We start from the raw sequence: 17,991 nt of genomic DNA on the forward strand, positions 1-17,991 counted from the left end.
CTCTCTGTTGTTTGAACATGCAGCCAGTGTACAGACTGCAGACCTGGAGGGATCCACTCTCTGAGTGTCATTGGGACTCTGAGGAGAGAGGAGGCGCTCGGAGAGTTCCTCTCAGAGGTCGGAGCATGTTTCCCCTTCCTGTCGAGGGGGGGGGGGGCCTCTGGGAGCTGTTTGAGGCCCCAAACCACAGCAGATCCCAATTAGGCTGACAGGACAGGTGGTGGTTCCGGACCCCCAGCGTACACCTTTAACTGCCCGAGGAATCACTCTCCAAACATCCTCCGTGTGTTTCTGAAGAGCTGCAGTCTGAAGGGCAGATCACTGAGAGGCGTGGCGGCCAATGGGATTCACTCAGACCAGGAAGAGACTCAAAAAGACTACAGGAAAACGAGATGTAATATTAGAAAAAGTGATTTCACAAAATGCAATAATAAAAACACCACAGACAAACTTGCACAAATAAAAACGGTTTTACTGCAAAGTCTTCTCAATTGACAGCGACTTCCGTATCCTGGCCTTCTTTTCATCTCAGTTCTTATTATTGAATGCACATATTAAAAGATAGAAGTGATGTTACATGTCTCCAGGACGGTCATGTAGAGAAGAATAAGTTGAGTTTGGGGAATAATAAAAAACAACACCACAGTTTTTAACCTCGACACAGGTGACAGCTGATCCACTCAGAGGCCAGTGAAGCTGCTGCAGAGCCACTACTTCAAGTATACCACGTCATCGAGTGGCGCAGAATGCTGGGCATTTAGACAGTCCTTCGGCGCCACTCGATGACGTATAATTGAAACAGTGGCCGTTTCTCAATCACGAGGATACTGGCTTGGTAGTCGCATACTTCCAAGTCACTTCCTTCAGAAACGAAGCAAGTATACTTCCAAGCCACGGCTTCGGAAAACAAAGAAGAATGGAACAGGCTAACAAGTGTGCCACTCTCTCTAACGGTTTCAACATAAACTGTACCGACAATAAATACCTCACGATGTCTATCTAATTATGAATTTGCTTTACTTTACGGAACACATTTTTAGTGATAACAAAGTAACATATTTACCAACACATGTTCTACGCCACTACATGCTTACATTTAAATGTGTGCTGCGTCGGTTCAGCCATTCTCCGCAAGGGTTTTTTAAATTGGTCCGTGCGCAAAGCATTGTGGGGATTTTAAGGACGCGAAGTCTACCCATGTGCAGCCTCGAAATTTCCCCCAAACCAAGGACGCGGCCTCGGTGGAATTCCAAGTATGCTGGAGATTGGAACAGTCCTTCGGCGGCACTCGATGACGTAGCATCCTTGAAATATTGGCTTGGAAGCCAGTATCCTCAAGATTGAGAAACGGCCAGTGGCTCTGCAGCAGCTTGACTGGACTTTGAGAAACGGCCAGAGTGTTTATAAAAAGTGAGAATTTAGAAAGAAAAGTAAGAAATATGAAAAAGTCAGGAATTATTTTTATATCTTTTGGGAAAAAGTGAGATTTTTGGAATAAAAATTCGGAAAGTTGAAAAAAGTTTGAGTTTTATAAAAAAAAGTGAGTATTTTGAAAGAATTTTAAGATTTTAGATTTTGGAGAAAAAAGTCCACATTTTTATAAAAAGTCAAAAAGAAAAAGATCCCATAAAGCAGATTCAGGCAGTCTAAAGTCTTATCCTATGAACAGCTAACAGAGAAGAGAGAACATCTGATCCTTCACAACACACACTAGATGCTAAATCCTGCTAGCAATCCACAAAATGTTGAAATGTAACTGTAATCAGATTACATCTTTTACTTTATTGTGTCTGTACCATTACATGTAATCCATTACTCATCCACGGGAACTGTCCTCAGTGCAAACAGCAGCATGATGTATTTTAATGTCATTTTTTCCATGACTCCCCGTCAGCAGTGCTTCTCTCCGTTGCTCCACAGTGACCTCTGACCCCTCACCCTGCCCCCCCCCTCACCCTGCCCCCCCCCCCCCTCACCCTGCCCCCCCCGGTGGTGATTTATCCCTCTAACACGCCAGCAGCTGTGTCTCCGTGTGGGCCGATATTAGCCGTGACTAATCGATAACAGACTTCAAAAAACACCAGGCGTGAGATCTGGAGGGAATACAGAACCACGCCGCGGCTCTGACACCGGACACCAGGAGCGGCAGGAGGGTCACACCAAATACCATCTAGTTCAGACTCACATTTAGTAGTTCCTTTTTATATATATTTTTTATTCTGATTATCACTTTTAATTTTTTTTAAATGTAATTTTTTAATTTTTTTATTTCCTTTATTTTAACTTTTTTGCTTCTGGTGTGAAAAAAGGGATTCATATTTATTTAGTACAATAATCATTATTTTCTATGTGCTTTAAACTTCAATACATATCAGTACTGTCTCCATTTTGAGTCAGACAATATGTATGTTTGACTTTCTTCTCTTTGTATCTCATTGTAGTATTATTATTATTATTATTATTATTATTATTATTATTATTATTATTATTATTATTATTATTATTATTATTATTATATTGTCAATAATTTATTACTTTTTAATTATTCTTAAATTGGGAATTTTGGGGTCAAAATAAAACATTTGTAAATTCCTTTTTGAATATTAAAGAAAGCATTTATGTGGCTTTTTAATCTGCAATGCACCTTCTTGTTTTCAACGCGTGCACCCTTTGTTATTCACTAACCTCAAATTAAGACGGAAATAACGCTTTTTAAATTTTCTTTTTTGTTCCATTTCCTCCAGAGACTTTTATGTTTACATCACTGTCCCATCTTTAGCACAATGTGTACACATGGGGCACAACTGACTGTCTGCTTCCCCTGTCTGTCAGGACGTGCCTCATGGGAATCAGAGACAATAACAAGTATTATTTGATAAAATATATTTTATTTAAAACTTTGGGAACAAAAAAACTAAAAGACACAAGTTTCCAAACAAATGCACGGCATCTCTGAAACTCACATCTCTAAATCAAGTATAAATAGTCTCTTCTTCATCGTGATCCAGCATGTGTGTGTGTGTGTGTGTGTGTGTGTGTGTGTGTGTGTGTGTGTGTGTGTGTGTGTGTGTGTGTTATGTGACTCTTCCCTGAGAAAGTCTTTGAGGATGTTCAGGTTTTTAAATCATTCTCCTGTCAGCGTCTCACTCTCAGCGCAGCGAGTCCTCTCATCTTTAAACACTCTCTGCCGTCCTTTATCTGCAAACACATGAAATATCTCAGTCAGATAAACATTCAGAAATATAAACTTTAACTGAACACAAGTCAGGAAAAGATGCAAACTGAATTAGGTCAAATGCACGAGAAGTGATTTCATTTTCTCAGAGAAATAAAGACACAATCAATCCGTCACATGAATGGCCAGAGCCAAGAGGAAGCTGCTAATGATGTATTTCACAAAAAACACGTGTGTCTGTGAGGAATGTACATTAGCTGCCAACATGTGCATTTAAAAGCACCTTTTACTCACAACATCTTCCAAAAGTGCATTTTACAAACCAAAGCTTAATAACTGTAAAGTCACGATTGGAAGATAAATGCTGATCAAACTTCAGAACATCTTAAAAAGCTTCATACAGAAACCTGCTGTGTGTGGAGCTGAGGAGAAGTTCCATGTGTGAGAGCCACTCACTTTCATATTTATGGCACATGTAATGATCTGCTCTGTATTTTAATCCACTTTGACGTGAACCCTTTACCCTGACTTGAGGCGCAGATGGCCCACATCCATTTGCAAGAGAAAGCTAATGATGTTGTATCTCAGATTATGCTTTGCACTAAAGTGCAGTTTAAAAAAGAGAATACAAAAACAGGAATGTGAGGAATGCACATGGACAGCAAACACGTGCTGTGCGTAAAAGCACTTTTTTGTGTGCGCTTTTTACGCATAAAATCCTCTGGCTGCTCAGGCAGAATTTGCAGATGCTGCCCAAAATTCATTTCCAAAGTCAAGAGAAAGCTACTAAATATGTTGTATATCAGATTATACTTTGCACTGAAGTCAATTTAAAAAAGAGAATACAAAACACGTGTGTCTGAGAGGAATGTGCCGTGCGTAAGAGCGTTTTTACGCTACGCACAGAAACCTACAGAAAAAGTGCCTTTACGCATAAAATTGCTCAGGCAGAAGGTGCAGATGCCCCTCATTAATTTCAAAGGCAAGAGAAAGCTTTGATGTTGTATCTCAGATTATGCTCAAGAAATTAAGTTAAAAAAGCGAATACAAAAACATGTATGTCTGTGAGGAATGTACCATTACGCACACAAATCCCCCCCCAAAAGAAGCGCTTTTTACGCATCAAATCGGTTCTGATTCCGGTAAACCTTACCCCTTTCCTCTGGCTGCTCAGGCAGAAGGTGCAGATGCTGCGCGGCTGCTGCGCTCCGCTCTCTCTCGGCGCATTCCCATGCAGACACGGCTGTCCCTCCACGCCTCCGTCCCCCAGCAGCAGCACGTTGGCCAGGTGAGAGATGTAGCTGGAGGCCAGGCGCAGAGTCTCGATCTTGGAGAGCTTCCGGTCCACGGGCTCCGTGGGGATGAGGCTCCGCAGGGAAGTGAAGGCGGAGTTCACGCTTTGCGTCCGGCCGCGCTCCCGAGCATTCGCCGCGCTCCTCTGCTGCACAACCACCGGCATCTCGGCGCTCAGCCTGCGGGAAATCCTGCTCCTTTTCCCGCAGTAGCTCTGCTCCGAGCCGCCGCCGTCGCTCTGGTTCTCCTCCTCATCCTCCTCATCGGTGATGACGTCAGAGTACAGTAAGTGTGACGCCATGGGCCGCAGCATGGTGGCGAAAGTCATGTTTAATAAAATATTAAAATAAAAAGTCCCGGTGCCAAAATCCTCCGTTTGATCACCGAGAGCAGAAGCAGAGAGGATCCGACATCCCGGTACCGGCTGCAGGAGACCCGGGTAGAGAGTGTTGTTGAATGTGAGAGACCCTCCTCGCGCTCTCTGCAGACTGTATTTAAAGACTGATACCTGGCAGAGGCTCTTATAGCCGGGGGGAGGAGCCGCTCTCTGCGGGAGAAACTCACGATTACTCCTCAGAACTCTGTGGAAATATCAACATGTGATCAATTGAAGTTTAAGATGACTGTGTTGAAAGATAAAGACTCAAATAGAGAACACAAGTTATACTTTGAGTATTAGCATTGACTGCTACTTTTACTGCACTGCATTTATTAAATAGCTTTTTTCAGATTCATATTTTGCATTCAAAACATGATGCAAAAGTCAAACTCGCACTGTTTAAGGTACGAGAAAGTGCAATTATTACTAAAAGTCCTCAACAAAAATAATACTGAATGTGATACAGCACTGTTCTCGTCTACAGGCTGCTTGATATTAACCATCTAATGATGAATATATATAATACATCACATATGTTCTGCCGCGTCACTCTTCCACCTCGGATGTTAATCCACTATTCTTATATACACCATACTGAACTTTTCCTCATGTAATATGAAAAGTCTTGGTGCTGTTGCTTTTAAGGTGGATCTTATTTGTAACTAACATTTATGCAAATGATATAATAACTGAATGCATCTGATTTTCTAAACTGATCAAAGGTCAGGAAAGTAATGGAAACTAAATCTATAAGTGTTGGAGTATAACATACTGCCAACAAGTTTTAGGATTTGCCAATAAATGAAGTCAAGTAGCTTTAACTTCAGTACGAGCTTCGGTTTAGGATGAAAGCAGGGGCGTGTCCTGGAGCTGGAACATTCGCCCTCAGTGGCGGCGCCAGAGATTTCTTTGGGGGTGCTGTGGGGTAGCTCGACGTTTCATAGAGGGTGCTCAAACATGTAGGGTTTCCCATTAATGAACCGGCGCTACAGAGAAATGCTCTACTGCAACAATCCCCACGCGCACACACACACACACACACACACACACACACACACACACACACACACACACACACACACACACACACACACACACACACACACACACACACACACACACACACACACACACACACACACACACACACGAACACACAGTGTACCCGCGACTGTTACAATGAAGGCTCGATAATCAGCTCACATATAGGTGTAAGCAGGGATAAAGTGTAAAGTGGGCGGACCTCACCTCCTCTAGGGGGGTCCTCACCTCTTCTAGGGGGGTCCTCAACTCCTCTAGGGGGGACCTCACCTCCTCTAGGGGGGACTTCACCTCCTCTAGGGGGGACCTCACCTCCTCTAGGGGGGACCTCACCTCCTCTAGGGTGGTCCTCACCTCCTCTAGGGGGGTCCTCACATCCAGGGGGGTCCGGGGAAGTAATATTGAAGTTAAAAGCATCAATCTGGTGCACTTTGAGAGCAACATGAAGAGATCTATGGATACATCTCTCAACACCCAGATGAAACACAACTGTAAGCAGATGTTCTTTTTCTTTATGGATATTTTACAAATCACTCCCCTTTCAAACTGTATTCTTGTTTTACTGCCATATAGTATTTCATAACTGTTTCCTTTATTCTCTTATTGTTTTATAACTATAATGATCACAAACATGTGCCTCGGAAATAATATTTTGCATAATTCGTGGCCAAACCGTTTGAGACCCTTTGAGATAACTTAGACTAAAGTTAACTATCTAAACACTCAGAGAGTCCTTTAGCTCACCTGAGTCTCTCGGTCTGAGAGGAGAGCTCTCCTCCAGCTTGTTGTGGAACAAACAGCTCCGTATGTCCGTTAGTGCAGCTAGCTAACCAGATGCTAACAACACGGCCCCTGCTGCTGACACCGGTCTCTCTCTCTCTCTCTCTCTCTCTCTCTCTCTCTCTCTCTCTCTCTCTCTCTATATCTCTATATCTCTCTCTATATCTCTCTCTCTCTCTCTATATATCTCTGGTGTCTTGCCCCTGTTGCATTCACTGAACACGGGAAATGACAGTCCTGCCGTCCTCTCTAGTGTCCTGATGAGGTTCAGGTAAAGCACGGTGAATGCTTTATATTATTGAGGGAGAATCGGGCTACAGGTCAGGCCACGCCACTGGAGGAAAGTCAATGTAAAAGTATTTTAGTTTGTGCTTCTGATATTTACTGAAGGAGCAGAGCCTTGCCAGTTGTTCCTCCTGACACTCTGATACTTCCTCCTCCTCCTTCTCCTCCTCCTCTTCCTCCTCCTCCTCCTCCTCCTCCTCATCTGGCACAGATTTCACGCTCCCTCAGCAGTCGTCTGAGTGAACTCCGGATCTGAAGCTGTGAGGATTTCTCTCTCCGAACAAAAACCCGCTTCAACCGGATCAGGAGAAGTGAGTCCTCGAGTGGAACCAATGGGAGCGGCCGATTACAGACCCCTCACTTCACATCAGACCAGAGGCTGGGGGGGGGGGGACATGTGACGGGGTTACAGTCCCATAAACAAAAAGAGATACTGTTACATTTATAAATGTGTGGATTCAAAACTAGAATGTGTTTGTTGTAAAAGGATCAAATTCATCTGTTAGACGTTTTTATCAAAAGCAACTTCCATACTCAATACTGTGGACAATCCCCACAGGAGCACTTTGGGGTGAAGTGTCTCAGGGACACAACGACATGCTGACTGCAGTGGGGTTTGAACCTGCTATCCCTGATCTGAAGTCAAGCACGCTATCCACTGAGCCACAGCCTCCCTATGATGATTATGAGTCAATCTCAATTCAGCGTAAACAGATGAAATGTTATGAAACAAAATGTATGAATGTATTTGATGTGGAGAAATGTTTATGCTATGATATAAATAATATATATATAATATAATAGATGAACTCAGACGAGTGGGGCGGCGTGGAAAGGGACTCCCTATATATTCTCTTTTTTATAATTGTCTGTATAATGTGTATCTGTGTAACAAGAAAATAAGAAAACGTGTTGTTGTTTATTTTAAACTTTTTTGATATTCACATCATGCGCCATGCCTTGTTTTAACATTGGGACATGTTTGTCCTAAATTAGCATAACAAAAGTCAATCTTATCTTATCTTATCTTTTTAATGATTGTTTTTAAAGGTCATTTCATAACGCTCTTCCTTTTTGTGAAGCACTTTGCCTTGCCTTGCGTTTGAAGGTTCTGTATAGTTCAGTTTGATCAATCAGCTGATCGCTCTTCTCCTCACAAACACATCCCGGTGAAAAAGGATCAAATTGTATTTCAAGGTCGTTTGCACCTGATAGCCACCGTGACAAACAGACCTATACAATATGAAATAAACATCTTTGGAAATATTCAGACGGCACAATCAAAACACTGGAGAGAATTTCCTGGTACGAGAGCAAGGACTGGTTGAGGTTTGCACTATCAGGATCATTTAGGCAGGAAGAGCCCTTCAGAGAACATGAACGCATTGGTTTGACAGAGTGCCATGAAGCAGGTGGTTTTCCTTTAAACCTTAAAACTGGAATTTACCCTCATTCAAAAAAATGATTTGTTAAACCAACATGATTTAATTACGTGACAAAATTCCACGCAATTACATTATGTTCCTCTAATTTAAATGACATATGATTCACTGTTGTTAACCCAATACATGTTTATCTCATTCATCCAATGTCAAATGAATACTTCAGGTTGATATATTTTACTTTAGCTTAACTAACATGTGTTTACCATGTTGGTTCTATTTAATCCAATTGCATGGAATTTTGTCACATAATTATAATATGCTGATAACACTAAATTTATTCTAACAGAACCATTAAGTCACAGAAACACAATTGTGCTAATAAAAACCTTTATTAGAACAAATTTCATATTTCCATTTTCTTTCTAACATTGACTGATTAAAACACATTATACACATTATAAAAAAGAACCTCACAAATGGTATCAAAAATGTCATTCAAAGGGTATCAGACATTTTCCTTAAAATAGCAAATGTCTGAAAACATTAGACATAATCAAAACTCAAAAACATTCCTAACAGAGAGCAAATTACCCTACAAGCCAATTGTCAGGCTCATCACAGTAATACTAAAATAAAAGAATACATCCTTAGACTGTATGAGCTCTTTCTTACTAACCCTAACCTAGAAACATACATGTCACTGTTTCATTCCTCCTCAAATGTTTATTTATATGAATGAAATATTCCTTCTCTGTTGCAATTGAATTACATGCACACAACTCACAGTGAAATGTGGATAATTCTATACGCTGCTGTGAAAATTAGGACCATAATGGCCATGTCTTAGTTTGAAATGCTTCAACAACAGGCGCCTAGAAGACACTGACGTACCACAATCTTTGCAGTTCCACATGTACTGTTGTAATCTGAAAATCAAAGAAAAATATTTGCATTATTATATGTTATGGCAACCACCATAACATAGCCTATATGCGCCTATATGTTTTTAGTAATTTACTGATGTAAATCAAGCAAGGTCAAGCAGTTCTTAAGATTACAATGTGCTAAAACTTCAAACTTGATAAAAAAAAAAAAAGATGCTGATTACTTACCACCAGTAAGAAGAGGTTGCCCTGCTGCCAGCAATGTCAATGTGTTTGTTCCCAGGACACCTGTGAATAACAGACATGGTTAATCTGCAGTAGCATGCCAACTCCAAGTGCAATATAATTTGGGCTAGAAACTATTATTTGAATTGCTAGACTAAATTAGTATGTAAATGCCGAATGTGAATTATGTTTAAATGTTGAAGTTAAATGCATCCATCTGGTGCACTTTGAGAGCAAAATCAACACCCATGTGAAACAGTACTGTAAACCAGTGGCCGCGTTAACCGAATATTCTTCTGTGAGTTTTTGCTTTACGCTGTGCGCGCTCCCGCGAGGTGCAGTGAGCATGCATAACACGGCGCTACAGTTCACGAGCATCCGCCCCCCCTTTGTACAGACCGACGGGTAATAATGGATTTTGACGGAAATGTTAAGATCCAGCGAAAAAGTCTAGCGCCACCTGTAAACAGATGTACTTTTTCTTTATGTATCTTAGTAAGTTGTTCGTTGCTCTTTCCTGGCTGCTAGTTCAGTGAGTCTTGGTCGCACAGTGTCGCTTCTGAAGTGCCGCTCCGGCAGCACTACACCCATGGATTCCAGTAGTTATTGCTCCACTAGCCCTTACATAAATCTAGTGTTGTATATTATTTCTAATTGATATAACGTGCAGGCACTATGACTTCTTTTGATTTGGATCAAAAATGGAAATATGGCGTTTTAGAGTACATGGCAGCAAGGCACCGTGCACGATATGCCAAGAAGCTAGCTAGCTAGCCGCTAGTTGTGAAACACTTTAACATCAATTTAGCTGACTTCACGGGTCAATATTCACGGTAGGTGTATGATATTACCTCATACCAACGATGTTTCATATTTGTAGACCTCGTCAATACATTAATTAATCTAGATAGGACTACTTACCACATGCATGGGGGTCGTCTCCCTCGTGTGTGCTGCGTTCTTCCTCCGTGGTGTGACTCGCGATAGATTACGACGTCATGCGTCTCAAACTAGCAGGTGTCATTAAACCAATGCATTCCATTCACGTCAGGTCAAACTAAGTGAATCTTGCTAATTTAAAAGCCATGCTTTTTAGCTGGTATAATTAAATCCAATTATGTTTCACCCCTTTCATCAACGTAAACAAATCATGTTAATTTAAAATCACATAGTTATATGTTGGTTCTATTAGATATAAATATGTTCAGTTCAAAACATATATATTTTTCATTAAACAAACTCAAAATAGGTAGACTGGAGTAACTCAGACCTATAATCGTTTTTTTTTAGTGCTGAAGAGAGATTCGTCGTATTTTAGTCCAGCCCAAGATCTGCAAAAGCAAAACAATGTTCCTATTTCCGTCTTTTTCTTAGGTCTTATTTTCGTTTAGATTTCGGTCTTTGTTATTCTTTGTTACTCATCGATTTCACTTGTACATAAAGTATAACAATTTGCAATTTAAAAAGTAATGTTACGCTCTGGAAGATGAGGAAACAAACATTGCAATGGAGTATTACAAATGTATAACATTAAAAGTAAAATCTATTGCAAGAAAGAAATGTATTTATATTCATTTAATTTTTTTGGGGGGGAAATACGGTTCGAACCATTTTAACTTGTGACCATTAGTATTCCATAATATATTAATGTATTCATATAAGTATTCCGTATGTTAGCTTAGGTTTATACCCTTTCTTTGACATTTTGTTCTTTGATCAACAACAACAACAACATATTAATAATAGTAATAATAATAATAACAAATAAATGATAATAATAAAGTTGTTTTGTAGACATGTAGCAGGAGAGATACTTCATCACTAAATCTCATTTAAACTAAATTGTTCAGTCATCACGACTATAGTCTGTGTTTTTACTTTTTGTTTTATTTGTGTGTATGTTTATGTTCGCACCACGACACCAAGTCAAATTCCTCGTACGTGTGAACCTACCTGGTGATAAACCTGATTCTGACTACAGCAAACTGCATGAATACAGCGTGAGAATTGACCCGCGATCCATCAGTGATCCAGACCCCGAACACTTCCTGCTCCTGGCCCCTGAACTCCAGTAATCTGTTTAAACCCTGGGAGGTGAAGCGTACCGAGCCACCGTGGAAACGCTCCGCCCGGCAACAGGTGCAGAATCTTTGTGGCGTCAGAAAGCCTTTGAGGGTCCGGTTACTTCACAGGAAGTCTCCTCACACGCAATGCCTCACAGGAGCTGAGAGTAAGAGGCCTTCAGGGCCCGTCGGTAAAAAGCTGCCCTTAGGGTCTGCCTTCATTTCCTCCACGGCGGATCATTGTGCTCTGAGGTGATGTGTGGAGCTCCTATATTAATCTGCTAACATCCTTCCTCCAAGACAGCGGGGCGAGCTTCATAATGAGCCTCAAGGTCGGCAGCGACTACCAACATGTACGTCAAGAAGATAAAGAACAAAGCATATCATCATCATCATCATCTCACAGGAGGTCAGGATGAAGGCTGGGTCTGCTTGTCTGTTAATGATCTTATATCGTGGAAACACCTAAATGAATATATCTGTAAAAGGAAAAAAACATAATATCCTTTGGTTTATATTGTAGCGATCTGCATTTATTGTTCAAGTGTTCTGTTAACTGTTTGTGTCAGGCTTCTGTGAGGAGAGCAGGTAGGGGCGGGTTTGGGGAGCAGAGGGTTTGGTGTGTGTGTGTCTGGGTGGGCGCGTGCAGGAGAGTGAGAGGTTGGCGCGAGAGGAGAGAGAGTGAGAAAGGACGGATGAGAGACGTTGGTTGTTAATAAACCTCTTTAACTTGAGAACGCTTCACTCGTCATTCCGACACGTCCGGGTGGACGTTACATTGGTGTCAGAAGTAAAAAAAAACAACAAAAAAAACAGAGTTTTATCCGCTAATCGCCGGTAGCCGCAGCTAGCACTGACTCGGCTAACGTTAGCTCTGCTTCATCGGCGGTAAATAATGGAAGCACAGATGAACCGGACCGGAGCTCGTCCGAAAGTCAAGGAGGAGATGGATGGCTTATGGCGTGACTCAGAAGACAATTTATGGCAGCCGGGTGAGCCGCTCCGCATATTGGCTAATGACATTGAAACCCTGGCGAGAAGGGCATACAGCCACATGTCCCCTGAGGTGCAGAGCGAGCTGGCTAGGGACCAGTTTATCCGGGCCATAACCCCCAGGGAGCTGCGCGTCCAGACACAACTGGCACATCCCCGCTCTCTGCAAGAAGCACTGGAGCTGGCGTTGGAGAGAGAGGTTGTAGGAGGGGCGGCAGAGAGCACGCACACGGGAGGCGGCCCGGTTGTGAGAACGGTGAGACAGGAGGAACCAGGACAAGAGAAACCAGCATGGGCGGCTGAGTTGACTGAGCTAATCCGTGCTATGGCACTGCAATCGCCGCAGGGCAGCAACCGTCCTCGTCGGGGTCCTCTGGTGTGTTGGGGGTGCGGCCAGGTCGGCCATATTAGCACAAGGTGCCCCATGAATGCTGATATTCAGGGAAACGCCCCCGGGTCTGTGTAAATGGGACGTCACAGACCCCCACCGTTGGGTCCCATCGTGCCTGGTCTCCAGTGGACAGAGCCCAGCTGCACGGAGGGGGGAGCGGGGCTCCGCTTCCCCCAGAAGCAAACGACATCGCAGAGTCTGTGAGGGTGGTGGGCTGGACTCACGCGGGGGATTTCTGCCATGTCCCCGTCACCCTGGCAGGGGCCCCATGGACGGCCCTTGTTGACACCGGCTCCACAGCAACACTGATGAGACCGGACGTGGTCCCAGCGGGGACACGGTTGACACCCACTCTGGTGAAACTGCGAACAGTAACCGGTGAGCTAGCCCCTATGCTTGGGAGAGGGGTGGTGGTTATACAGGTGGGGGGGCTGTCAGTGTCTGTTAAGGTGTGGGTTGCGGCAGTACAGGACTCCTGCATATTAGGACTTGACTTTCTGCGGGTTGCACGCTGTGTGCTAGACCTGGGGAGGAACACGCTGGCCTTTCCAGGGGGTCCCACAGTTGAAATGGTGCACCCCACACTTGCCACGACACCACACCCACCTACATCAAGAGTGACTGAAACACTTCCCCCACCCCAAACCCCCCCCCCTTCAGCCATGCCCCCTGTCATCAATGCTAACCCCAGCCCCAACCCCACACCCCGTACTCCAGTTGATGTACGGCCCCCGGCCCCGGAACAACAACCTGCAGCTCTAAAGGGGGACAGACGGGCGGCAGTGAAGGAGGTGTGGAAACGCAGCTGTGATGACTTAAAACCCGAGCAGCGGGAGGAACTGTGGCAAGTGCTGTGGGAGTTTAAGGACATTTTTGCTCTGACAGAAGAGGAAGTGGGCCTGACACACCTGGTGCAGCACGATATCGACACGGGCGACGCACGGCCCGTCAAGACACGCCCCCGCCGCCTTCCCCTGGCCCATCAGACAGCAGCAGACAGCGCTATTGATGAGATGCTGTCAGCTGGCATTATTGAGCCCTCTGACAGCCCCTGGGCCTCGGGGGTTGTGATGGTCAATAAGAAGAAGAGTTCAAAGATGAGGTTTTGTGTGGACTACAGACCGCTGAACAGTGTGACCAAGAAAGACTCATACCCGCTGCCCCGCATAGATGAGTGTTTGGACTTGGTGTCTGGCTCATCCTGGTTCTCCTCTTTAGACCTGCGCAGCGGGTATTGGCAAGTTCCCCTCAGCCCAGAAGCCAGATCAAAGACAGCTTTTTGCACTGGGAGGGGGCTGTGGCAGTTTCGAGTCCTCTCCTTCGGCCTGTGCAACGCTCCGGCCACGTTTGAGCGGCTGATGGAAAGGGTGCTCGCTGACGTTCCCCGACAGGAGTGCCTGGTCTACCTGGACGATATCCTGGTCCATGGTAGCTCCTTCCAGGCGGCTTTAGGAGCCCTGCGGCGGGTTCTACAGAGGATAGCAGCAGCGGGGTTGAAGCTCCACCCCGACAAGTGCTGTTTCTTGAGGAGAGAGTTGGAGTTCCTGGGGCACCGAGTCGGAGGAGAGGGCATCAGCACGCTGGAGGAGAAGGTGCGGGCAGTAAAGGACTGGCCAGCCCCCATCAATCTGCGGGAGCTGAAGAGCTTCATTGGGTTAGCGTCGTACTACAGGCGGTTCGTGCGTGGCTTCTCTTGCATAGCTGCACCCCTGTTCCGCCTGCAACAGAAAGACTGTGATTTTGCTTGGACTCCAGAGTGTGAGCTGGCCTTCAGCTCTTTAAAGAAGGCCTTGACGGAGTCTCCCATCCTCACTCCCCCAGACCTCAGCCTACCGTTCGTCCTGGATACGGACGCCAGTGACGTCGGGATGGGGGCGGTGTTGAGCCAGGTGGGGCCTGGGGGGGAAAAAGTGGTGGCGTATTTCAGCAAAACCTTCAACAAAGCTGAACGGCGCTATTGTGTGACACGCAGAGAGTTGCTGGCAATTGTGAGAGCAATCAGCCATTTCAGGTACTACCTGTGTGGCCTGTCCTTCACAGTGAGGACTGACCACGCAGCCCTCCAGTGGCTGATGTCCTTCAAGGAGCCCGAGGGACAGATTGCACGCTGGCTAGAAGGACTGGCGCCGTACGTCTTCACAGTGGAGCACAGGGCGGGGGTTCGCCATACCAACGCTGACGCCCTGTCCCGGCGCCCCTGTGCTCCCAGCGGCTGTCGGTACTGTGAAAAGAGAGAGGACCAAGAAAAGGAGCTCTGTGCAGAGGAGGAGCGAGACCACAGGCATAAACCAGCCGAGCCGGTCTGCAGAGGTGCACGGATCATCGACTCACCCGAATGGAGAGCGCGGCAGGAAGAGGATGCTGACCTACAGCCAGTGCTGAGGTGGGTGGAGTCAGGACAAAAGCCACTGTGGAATGAAGTTGCTGGGTGCTCGCTTGCCACCAAAGGACTGGTTGCAAAGTTTGAGGCTCTCCGGACGAAGGATGGAGTGCTGCAGAGAGCCTGGAAAGAGCCTGCAACGGGGGAGGAGAGGTGGCAGGTGGTGGTCCCCAGGGCGCTGAAGGAAGAAGTGCTTAAGGCCTCCCATGGAACTACTGGGGCAGGACACTTTGGGGTCTCCAAAACCTTGCGTCGACTCCGCCAAAGCTGTTACTGGGGCCAGCTCAGGAGAGATGTTGAGGACTTCTGCCGCCGCTGCGACCTTTGTACGGCGTACAAAGGTCCCACTGATCAGTCACGTGCCCAGCTTCAGCAGCTAGCGGTGGGGGCCCCGATGGAGAGGGTGGCGGTGGACATAATGGGCCCATTCCCGTGCACAGAGAAGGGGAACCGTTACGTCCTGGCCGCCATGGACTATTTTACAAAATGGCCAGAGGCGTATGCTATACCAGACCAGGAGGCGGTGACCGTTGCAGGTGCCCTGGTGGAGGGCATGTTTGCCAGATTTGGAGCGGCCGAGGTCATTCACAGCGACCAAGGAAGAAACTTTGAGTCGAGGGTGTTCGCCGCTATGTGTGACCGGCTGGGCATGCAAAAGACGCGGACTACTCCTCTGCACCCGCAGAGTGACGGACTGGTCGAACGGTTCAATAGGACTCTGGGAAAACAACTCGCTATCCTCACCGCGGAGCATCAGCGTGATTGGGACATGCACCTCCCTCTTGTTCTTTGGGCCTACAGATCGGCTGTGCAGGAGTCCACCTCATGCACACCGGCCCTGCTCATGCTGGGGCGAGAGCTGCGGACACCAGCAGAAATGGCTTTTGGCCGACCCCCCGACACACCAGCGGTTCCTCCGGGACCGGAATATGCCAGGAGGCTCCAGGATAGAATGGAGTCAGCACATGCCTTTGCCCGCGATCAGCTGCAGAAGGCGGGCATGAGACAGAAAAGAAACTATGACACGAGGGCTAGAGGGGGGGACTTCAAGGCCGGGGACCTGGTGTGGGTGTATAGTCCAAGAAGAAAGAAGGGCCGGTGCCCTAAGTTGGACTGTCACTGGGTGGGCCCTTGCGAGGTGCTGGAAAAGCTGGGAGAGGTGGTCTATAGGGTCCAGCTGCCGCCTAGAGGGAGACGGGTGGCCCTCCACAGGGACCGGCTGGCCCCATACAGAGGCGATGCACATCCGCGGCCTAGACCCCCAGCATCGTCTAGGAGAAACCAGACAGTCACTTCCCCCGATTCACTGACTGTGTCCCCTGCTGACCCCCCACATTCACCCCCACCCCCAAACTCACCCCCTGTTCCGGGACAGGATGTTCCAAGCCGGCGAGCGCAGCCGCCTGTGTTCACTCCAAGGCGGCCTCAGAGACCAAGAAGAGCCCCGGGCCACCTCAGAGACTTTTTATGCATTCCCTCGGGGCGAGGGACTTAGTAAGGGGGGGGCAATGTAGCGATCTGCATTTATTGTTCAAGTGTTCTGTTAACTGTTTGTGTCAGGCTTCTGTGAGGAGAGCAGGTAGGGGCGGGTTTGGGGAGCAGAGGGTTTGGTGTGTGTGTGTCTGGGTGGGCGCGTGCAGGAGAGTGAGAGGTTGGCGCGAGAGGAGAGAGAGTGAGAAAGGACGGATGAGAGACGTTGGTTGTTAATAAACCTCTTTAACTTGAGAACGCTTCACTCGTCATTCCGACACGTCCGGGTGGACGTTACAATATCGTATCATATTGTTTATATCGTATCATATTGTTTATATCGTATCGTATCATATTGTTTATATCGTATCGTATCATATTGTTTATATCGTATCATATTGTTTATATCGTATCGTATCATATTGTTTATATCGTATCATATTGGATTGTACCGTCAGCAAGATTACGCAAAAATGACCACGTTGATTTTGATGAAACTTGGGGTAATGGTGTAGCATCAGCCGAAGAAGAAGACAGCACAATTTGGAGAAGATCAGAATAGGGATAAACCAATAACTTAGTAACATTGCGAGATATAGGGTTTTGTTTTGGGGCCATTTCGGGTCTCCATGCACCGCTTTAGGAGCTCATGTGCAATGATGTTCTTATGGCAAGTAACTGTGAGTGTTGCACGGCCAGATACGGCTCAGCTGACTCAGATCAGGAGAGATATGATACATTATGATGTGATATGCCGCGGACTGTACTTAATGTTACTCTGATCCGGTTACTTATGTTGTGGCAGATATTTAAGTAAGCTTTCTTAACGCTAATGTTATAATAGTCAGATTGCTCTGAAGATGGGAGGTGATATTCTATTAATGTTCACGTTCACACAGTCGGTGATTTCTGCCGGCCGTCTTTCCTGCAACGGCAGCTTTTCTGTATTTCCTTTCTCCTGTAATATGACTTGATCGATTTAAACTCCGCACACTGAGCTCTGATTGGTCAGCAGGCAGTGCTTTCACTGAGTTGAGCTCTTAGCCTGCAACCTAACCTGCTCCGGGGCAGGCTAGCCGCTCAGCATCAGTTACCATGGAGATCTAGCCTGCTAAAAAGAGAACCAGCTTCGTAGGACCGGAAACCCAGAGTTTTCCCTGAAGTTAGCCGCTAAGAGAACATCCGGCTTCGTCGTACAGGCCTCAGGTTTATAAATGGTTCTTAATGATTAACAAAGTGTTTACAAG

At 45.8% G+C, this 17,991-nt stretch overlaps 1 protein-coding gene and 1 long non-coding RNA gene across 2 annotated transcripts; both read right to left on the bottom strand.

The window, feature by feature from the left end:
• Positions 1-2,779: 2,779 nt before the first annotated feature.
• On the bottom strand, positions 2,780-7,088 carry tcf15 (transcription factor 15). Its single transcript, XM_079675298.1, has 3 exons — positions 7,054-7,088; positions 4,329-5,015; positions 2,780-3,198 (listed from the first exon to the last, which is right to left on the bottom strand). The coding sequence occupies exons 2-3, from the start codon at positions 4,794-4,796 to the stop codon at positions 3,136-3,138; spliced, it is 531 nt and encodes a 176-aa protein (XP_079531424.1). The 5' UTR covers positions 4,797-5,015; positions 7,054-7,088; the 3' UTR covers positions 2,780-3,135.
• A 1,606-nt stretch (positions 7,089-8,694) lies between these two features.
• On the bottom strand, positions 8,695-10,449 carry LOC307035688. The gene is made up of 3 exons (XR_013807152.1): positions 10,369-10,449; positions 9,451-9,510; positions 8,695-9,264 (listed from the first exon to the last, which is right to left on the bottom strand). It is a non-coding gene; the product is annotated as an uncharacterized lncRNA (long non-coding RNA).
• Positions 10,450-17,991: the final 7,542 nt, after the last annotated feature.

Source organism: Notothenia rossii (genome assembly GCF_949606895.1).
Source record: "Notothenia rossii genome assembly, chromosome: 4".
In the NCBI taxonomy this organism is placed as follows: Eukaryota; Metazoa; Chordata; class Actinopteri; order Perciformes; family Nototheniidae; genus Notothenia; species Notothenia rossii.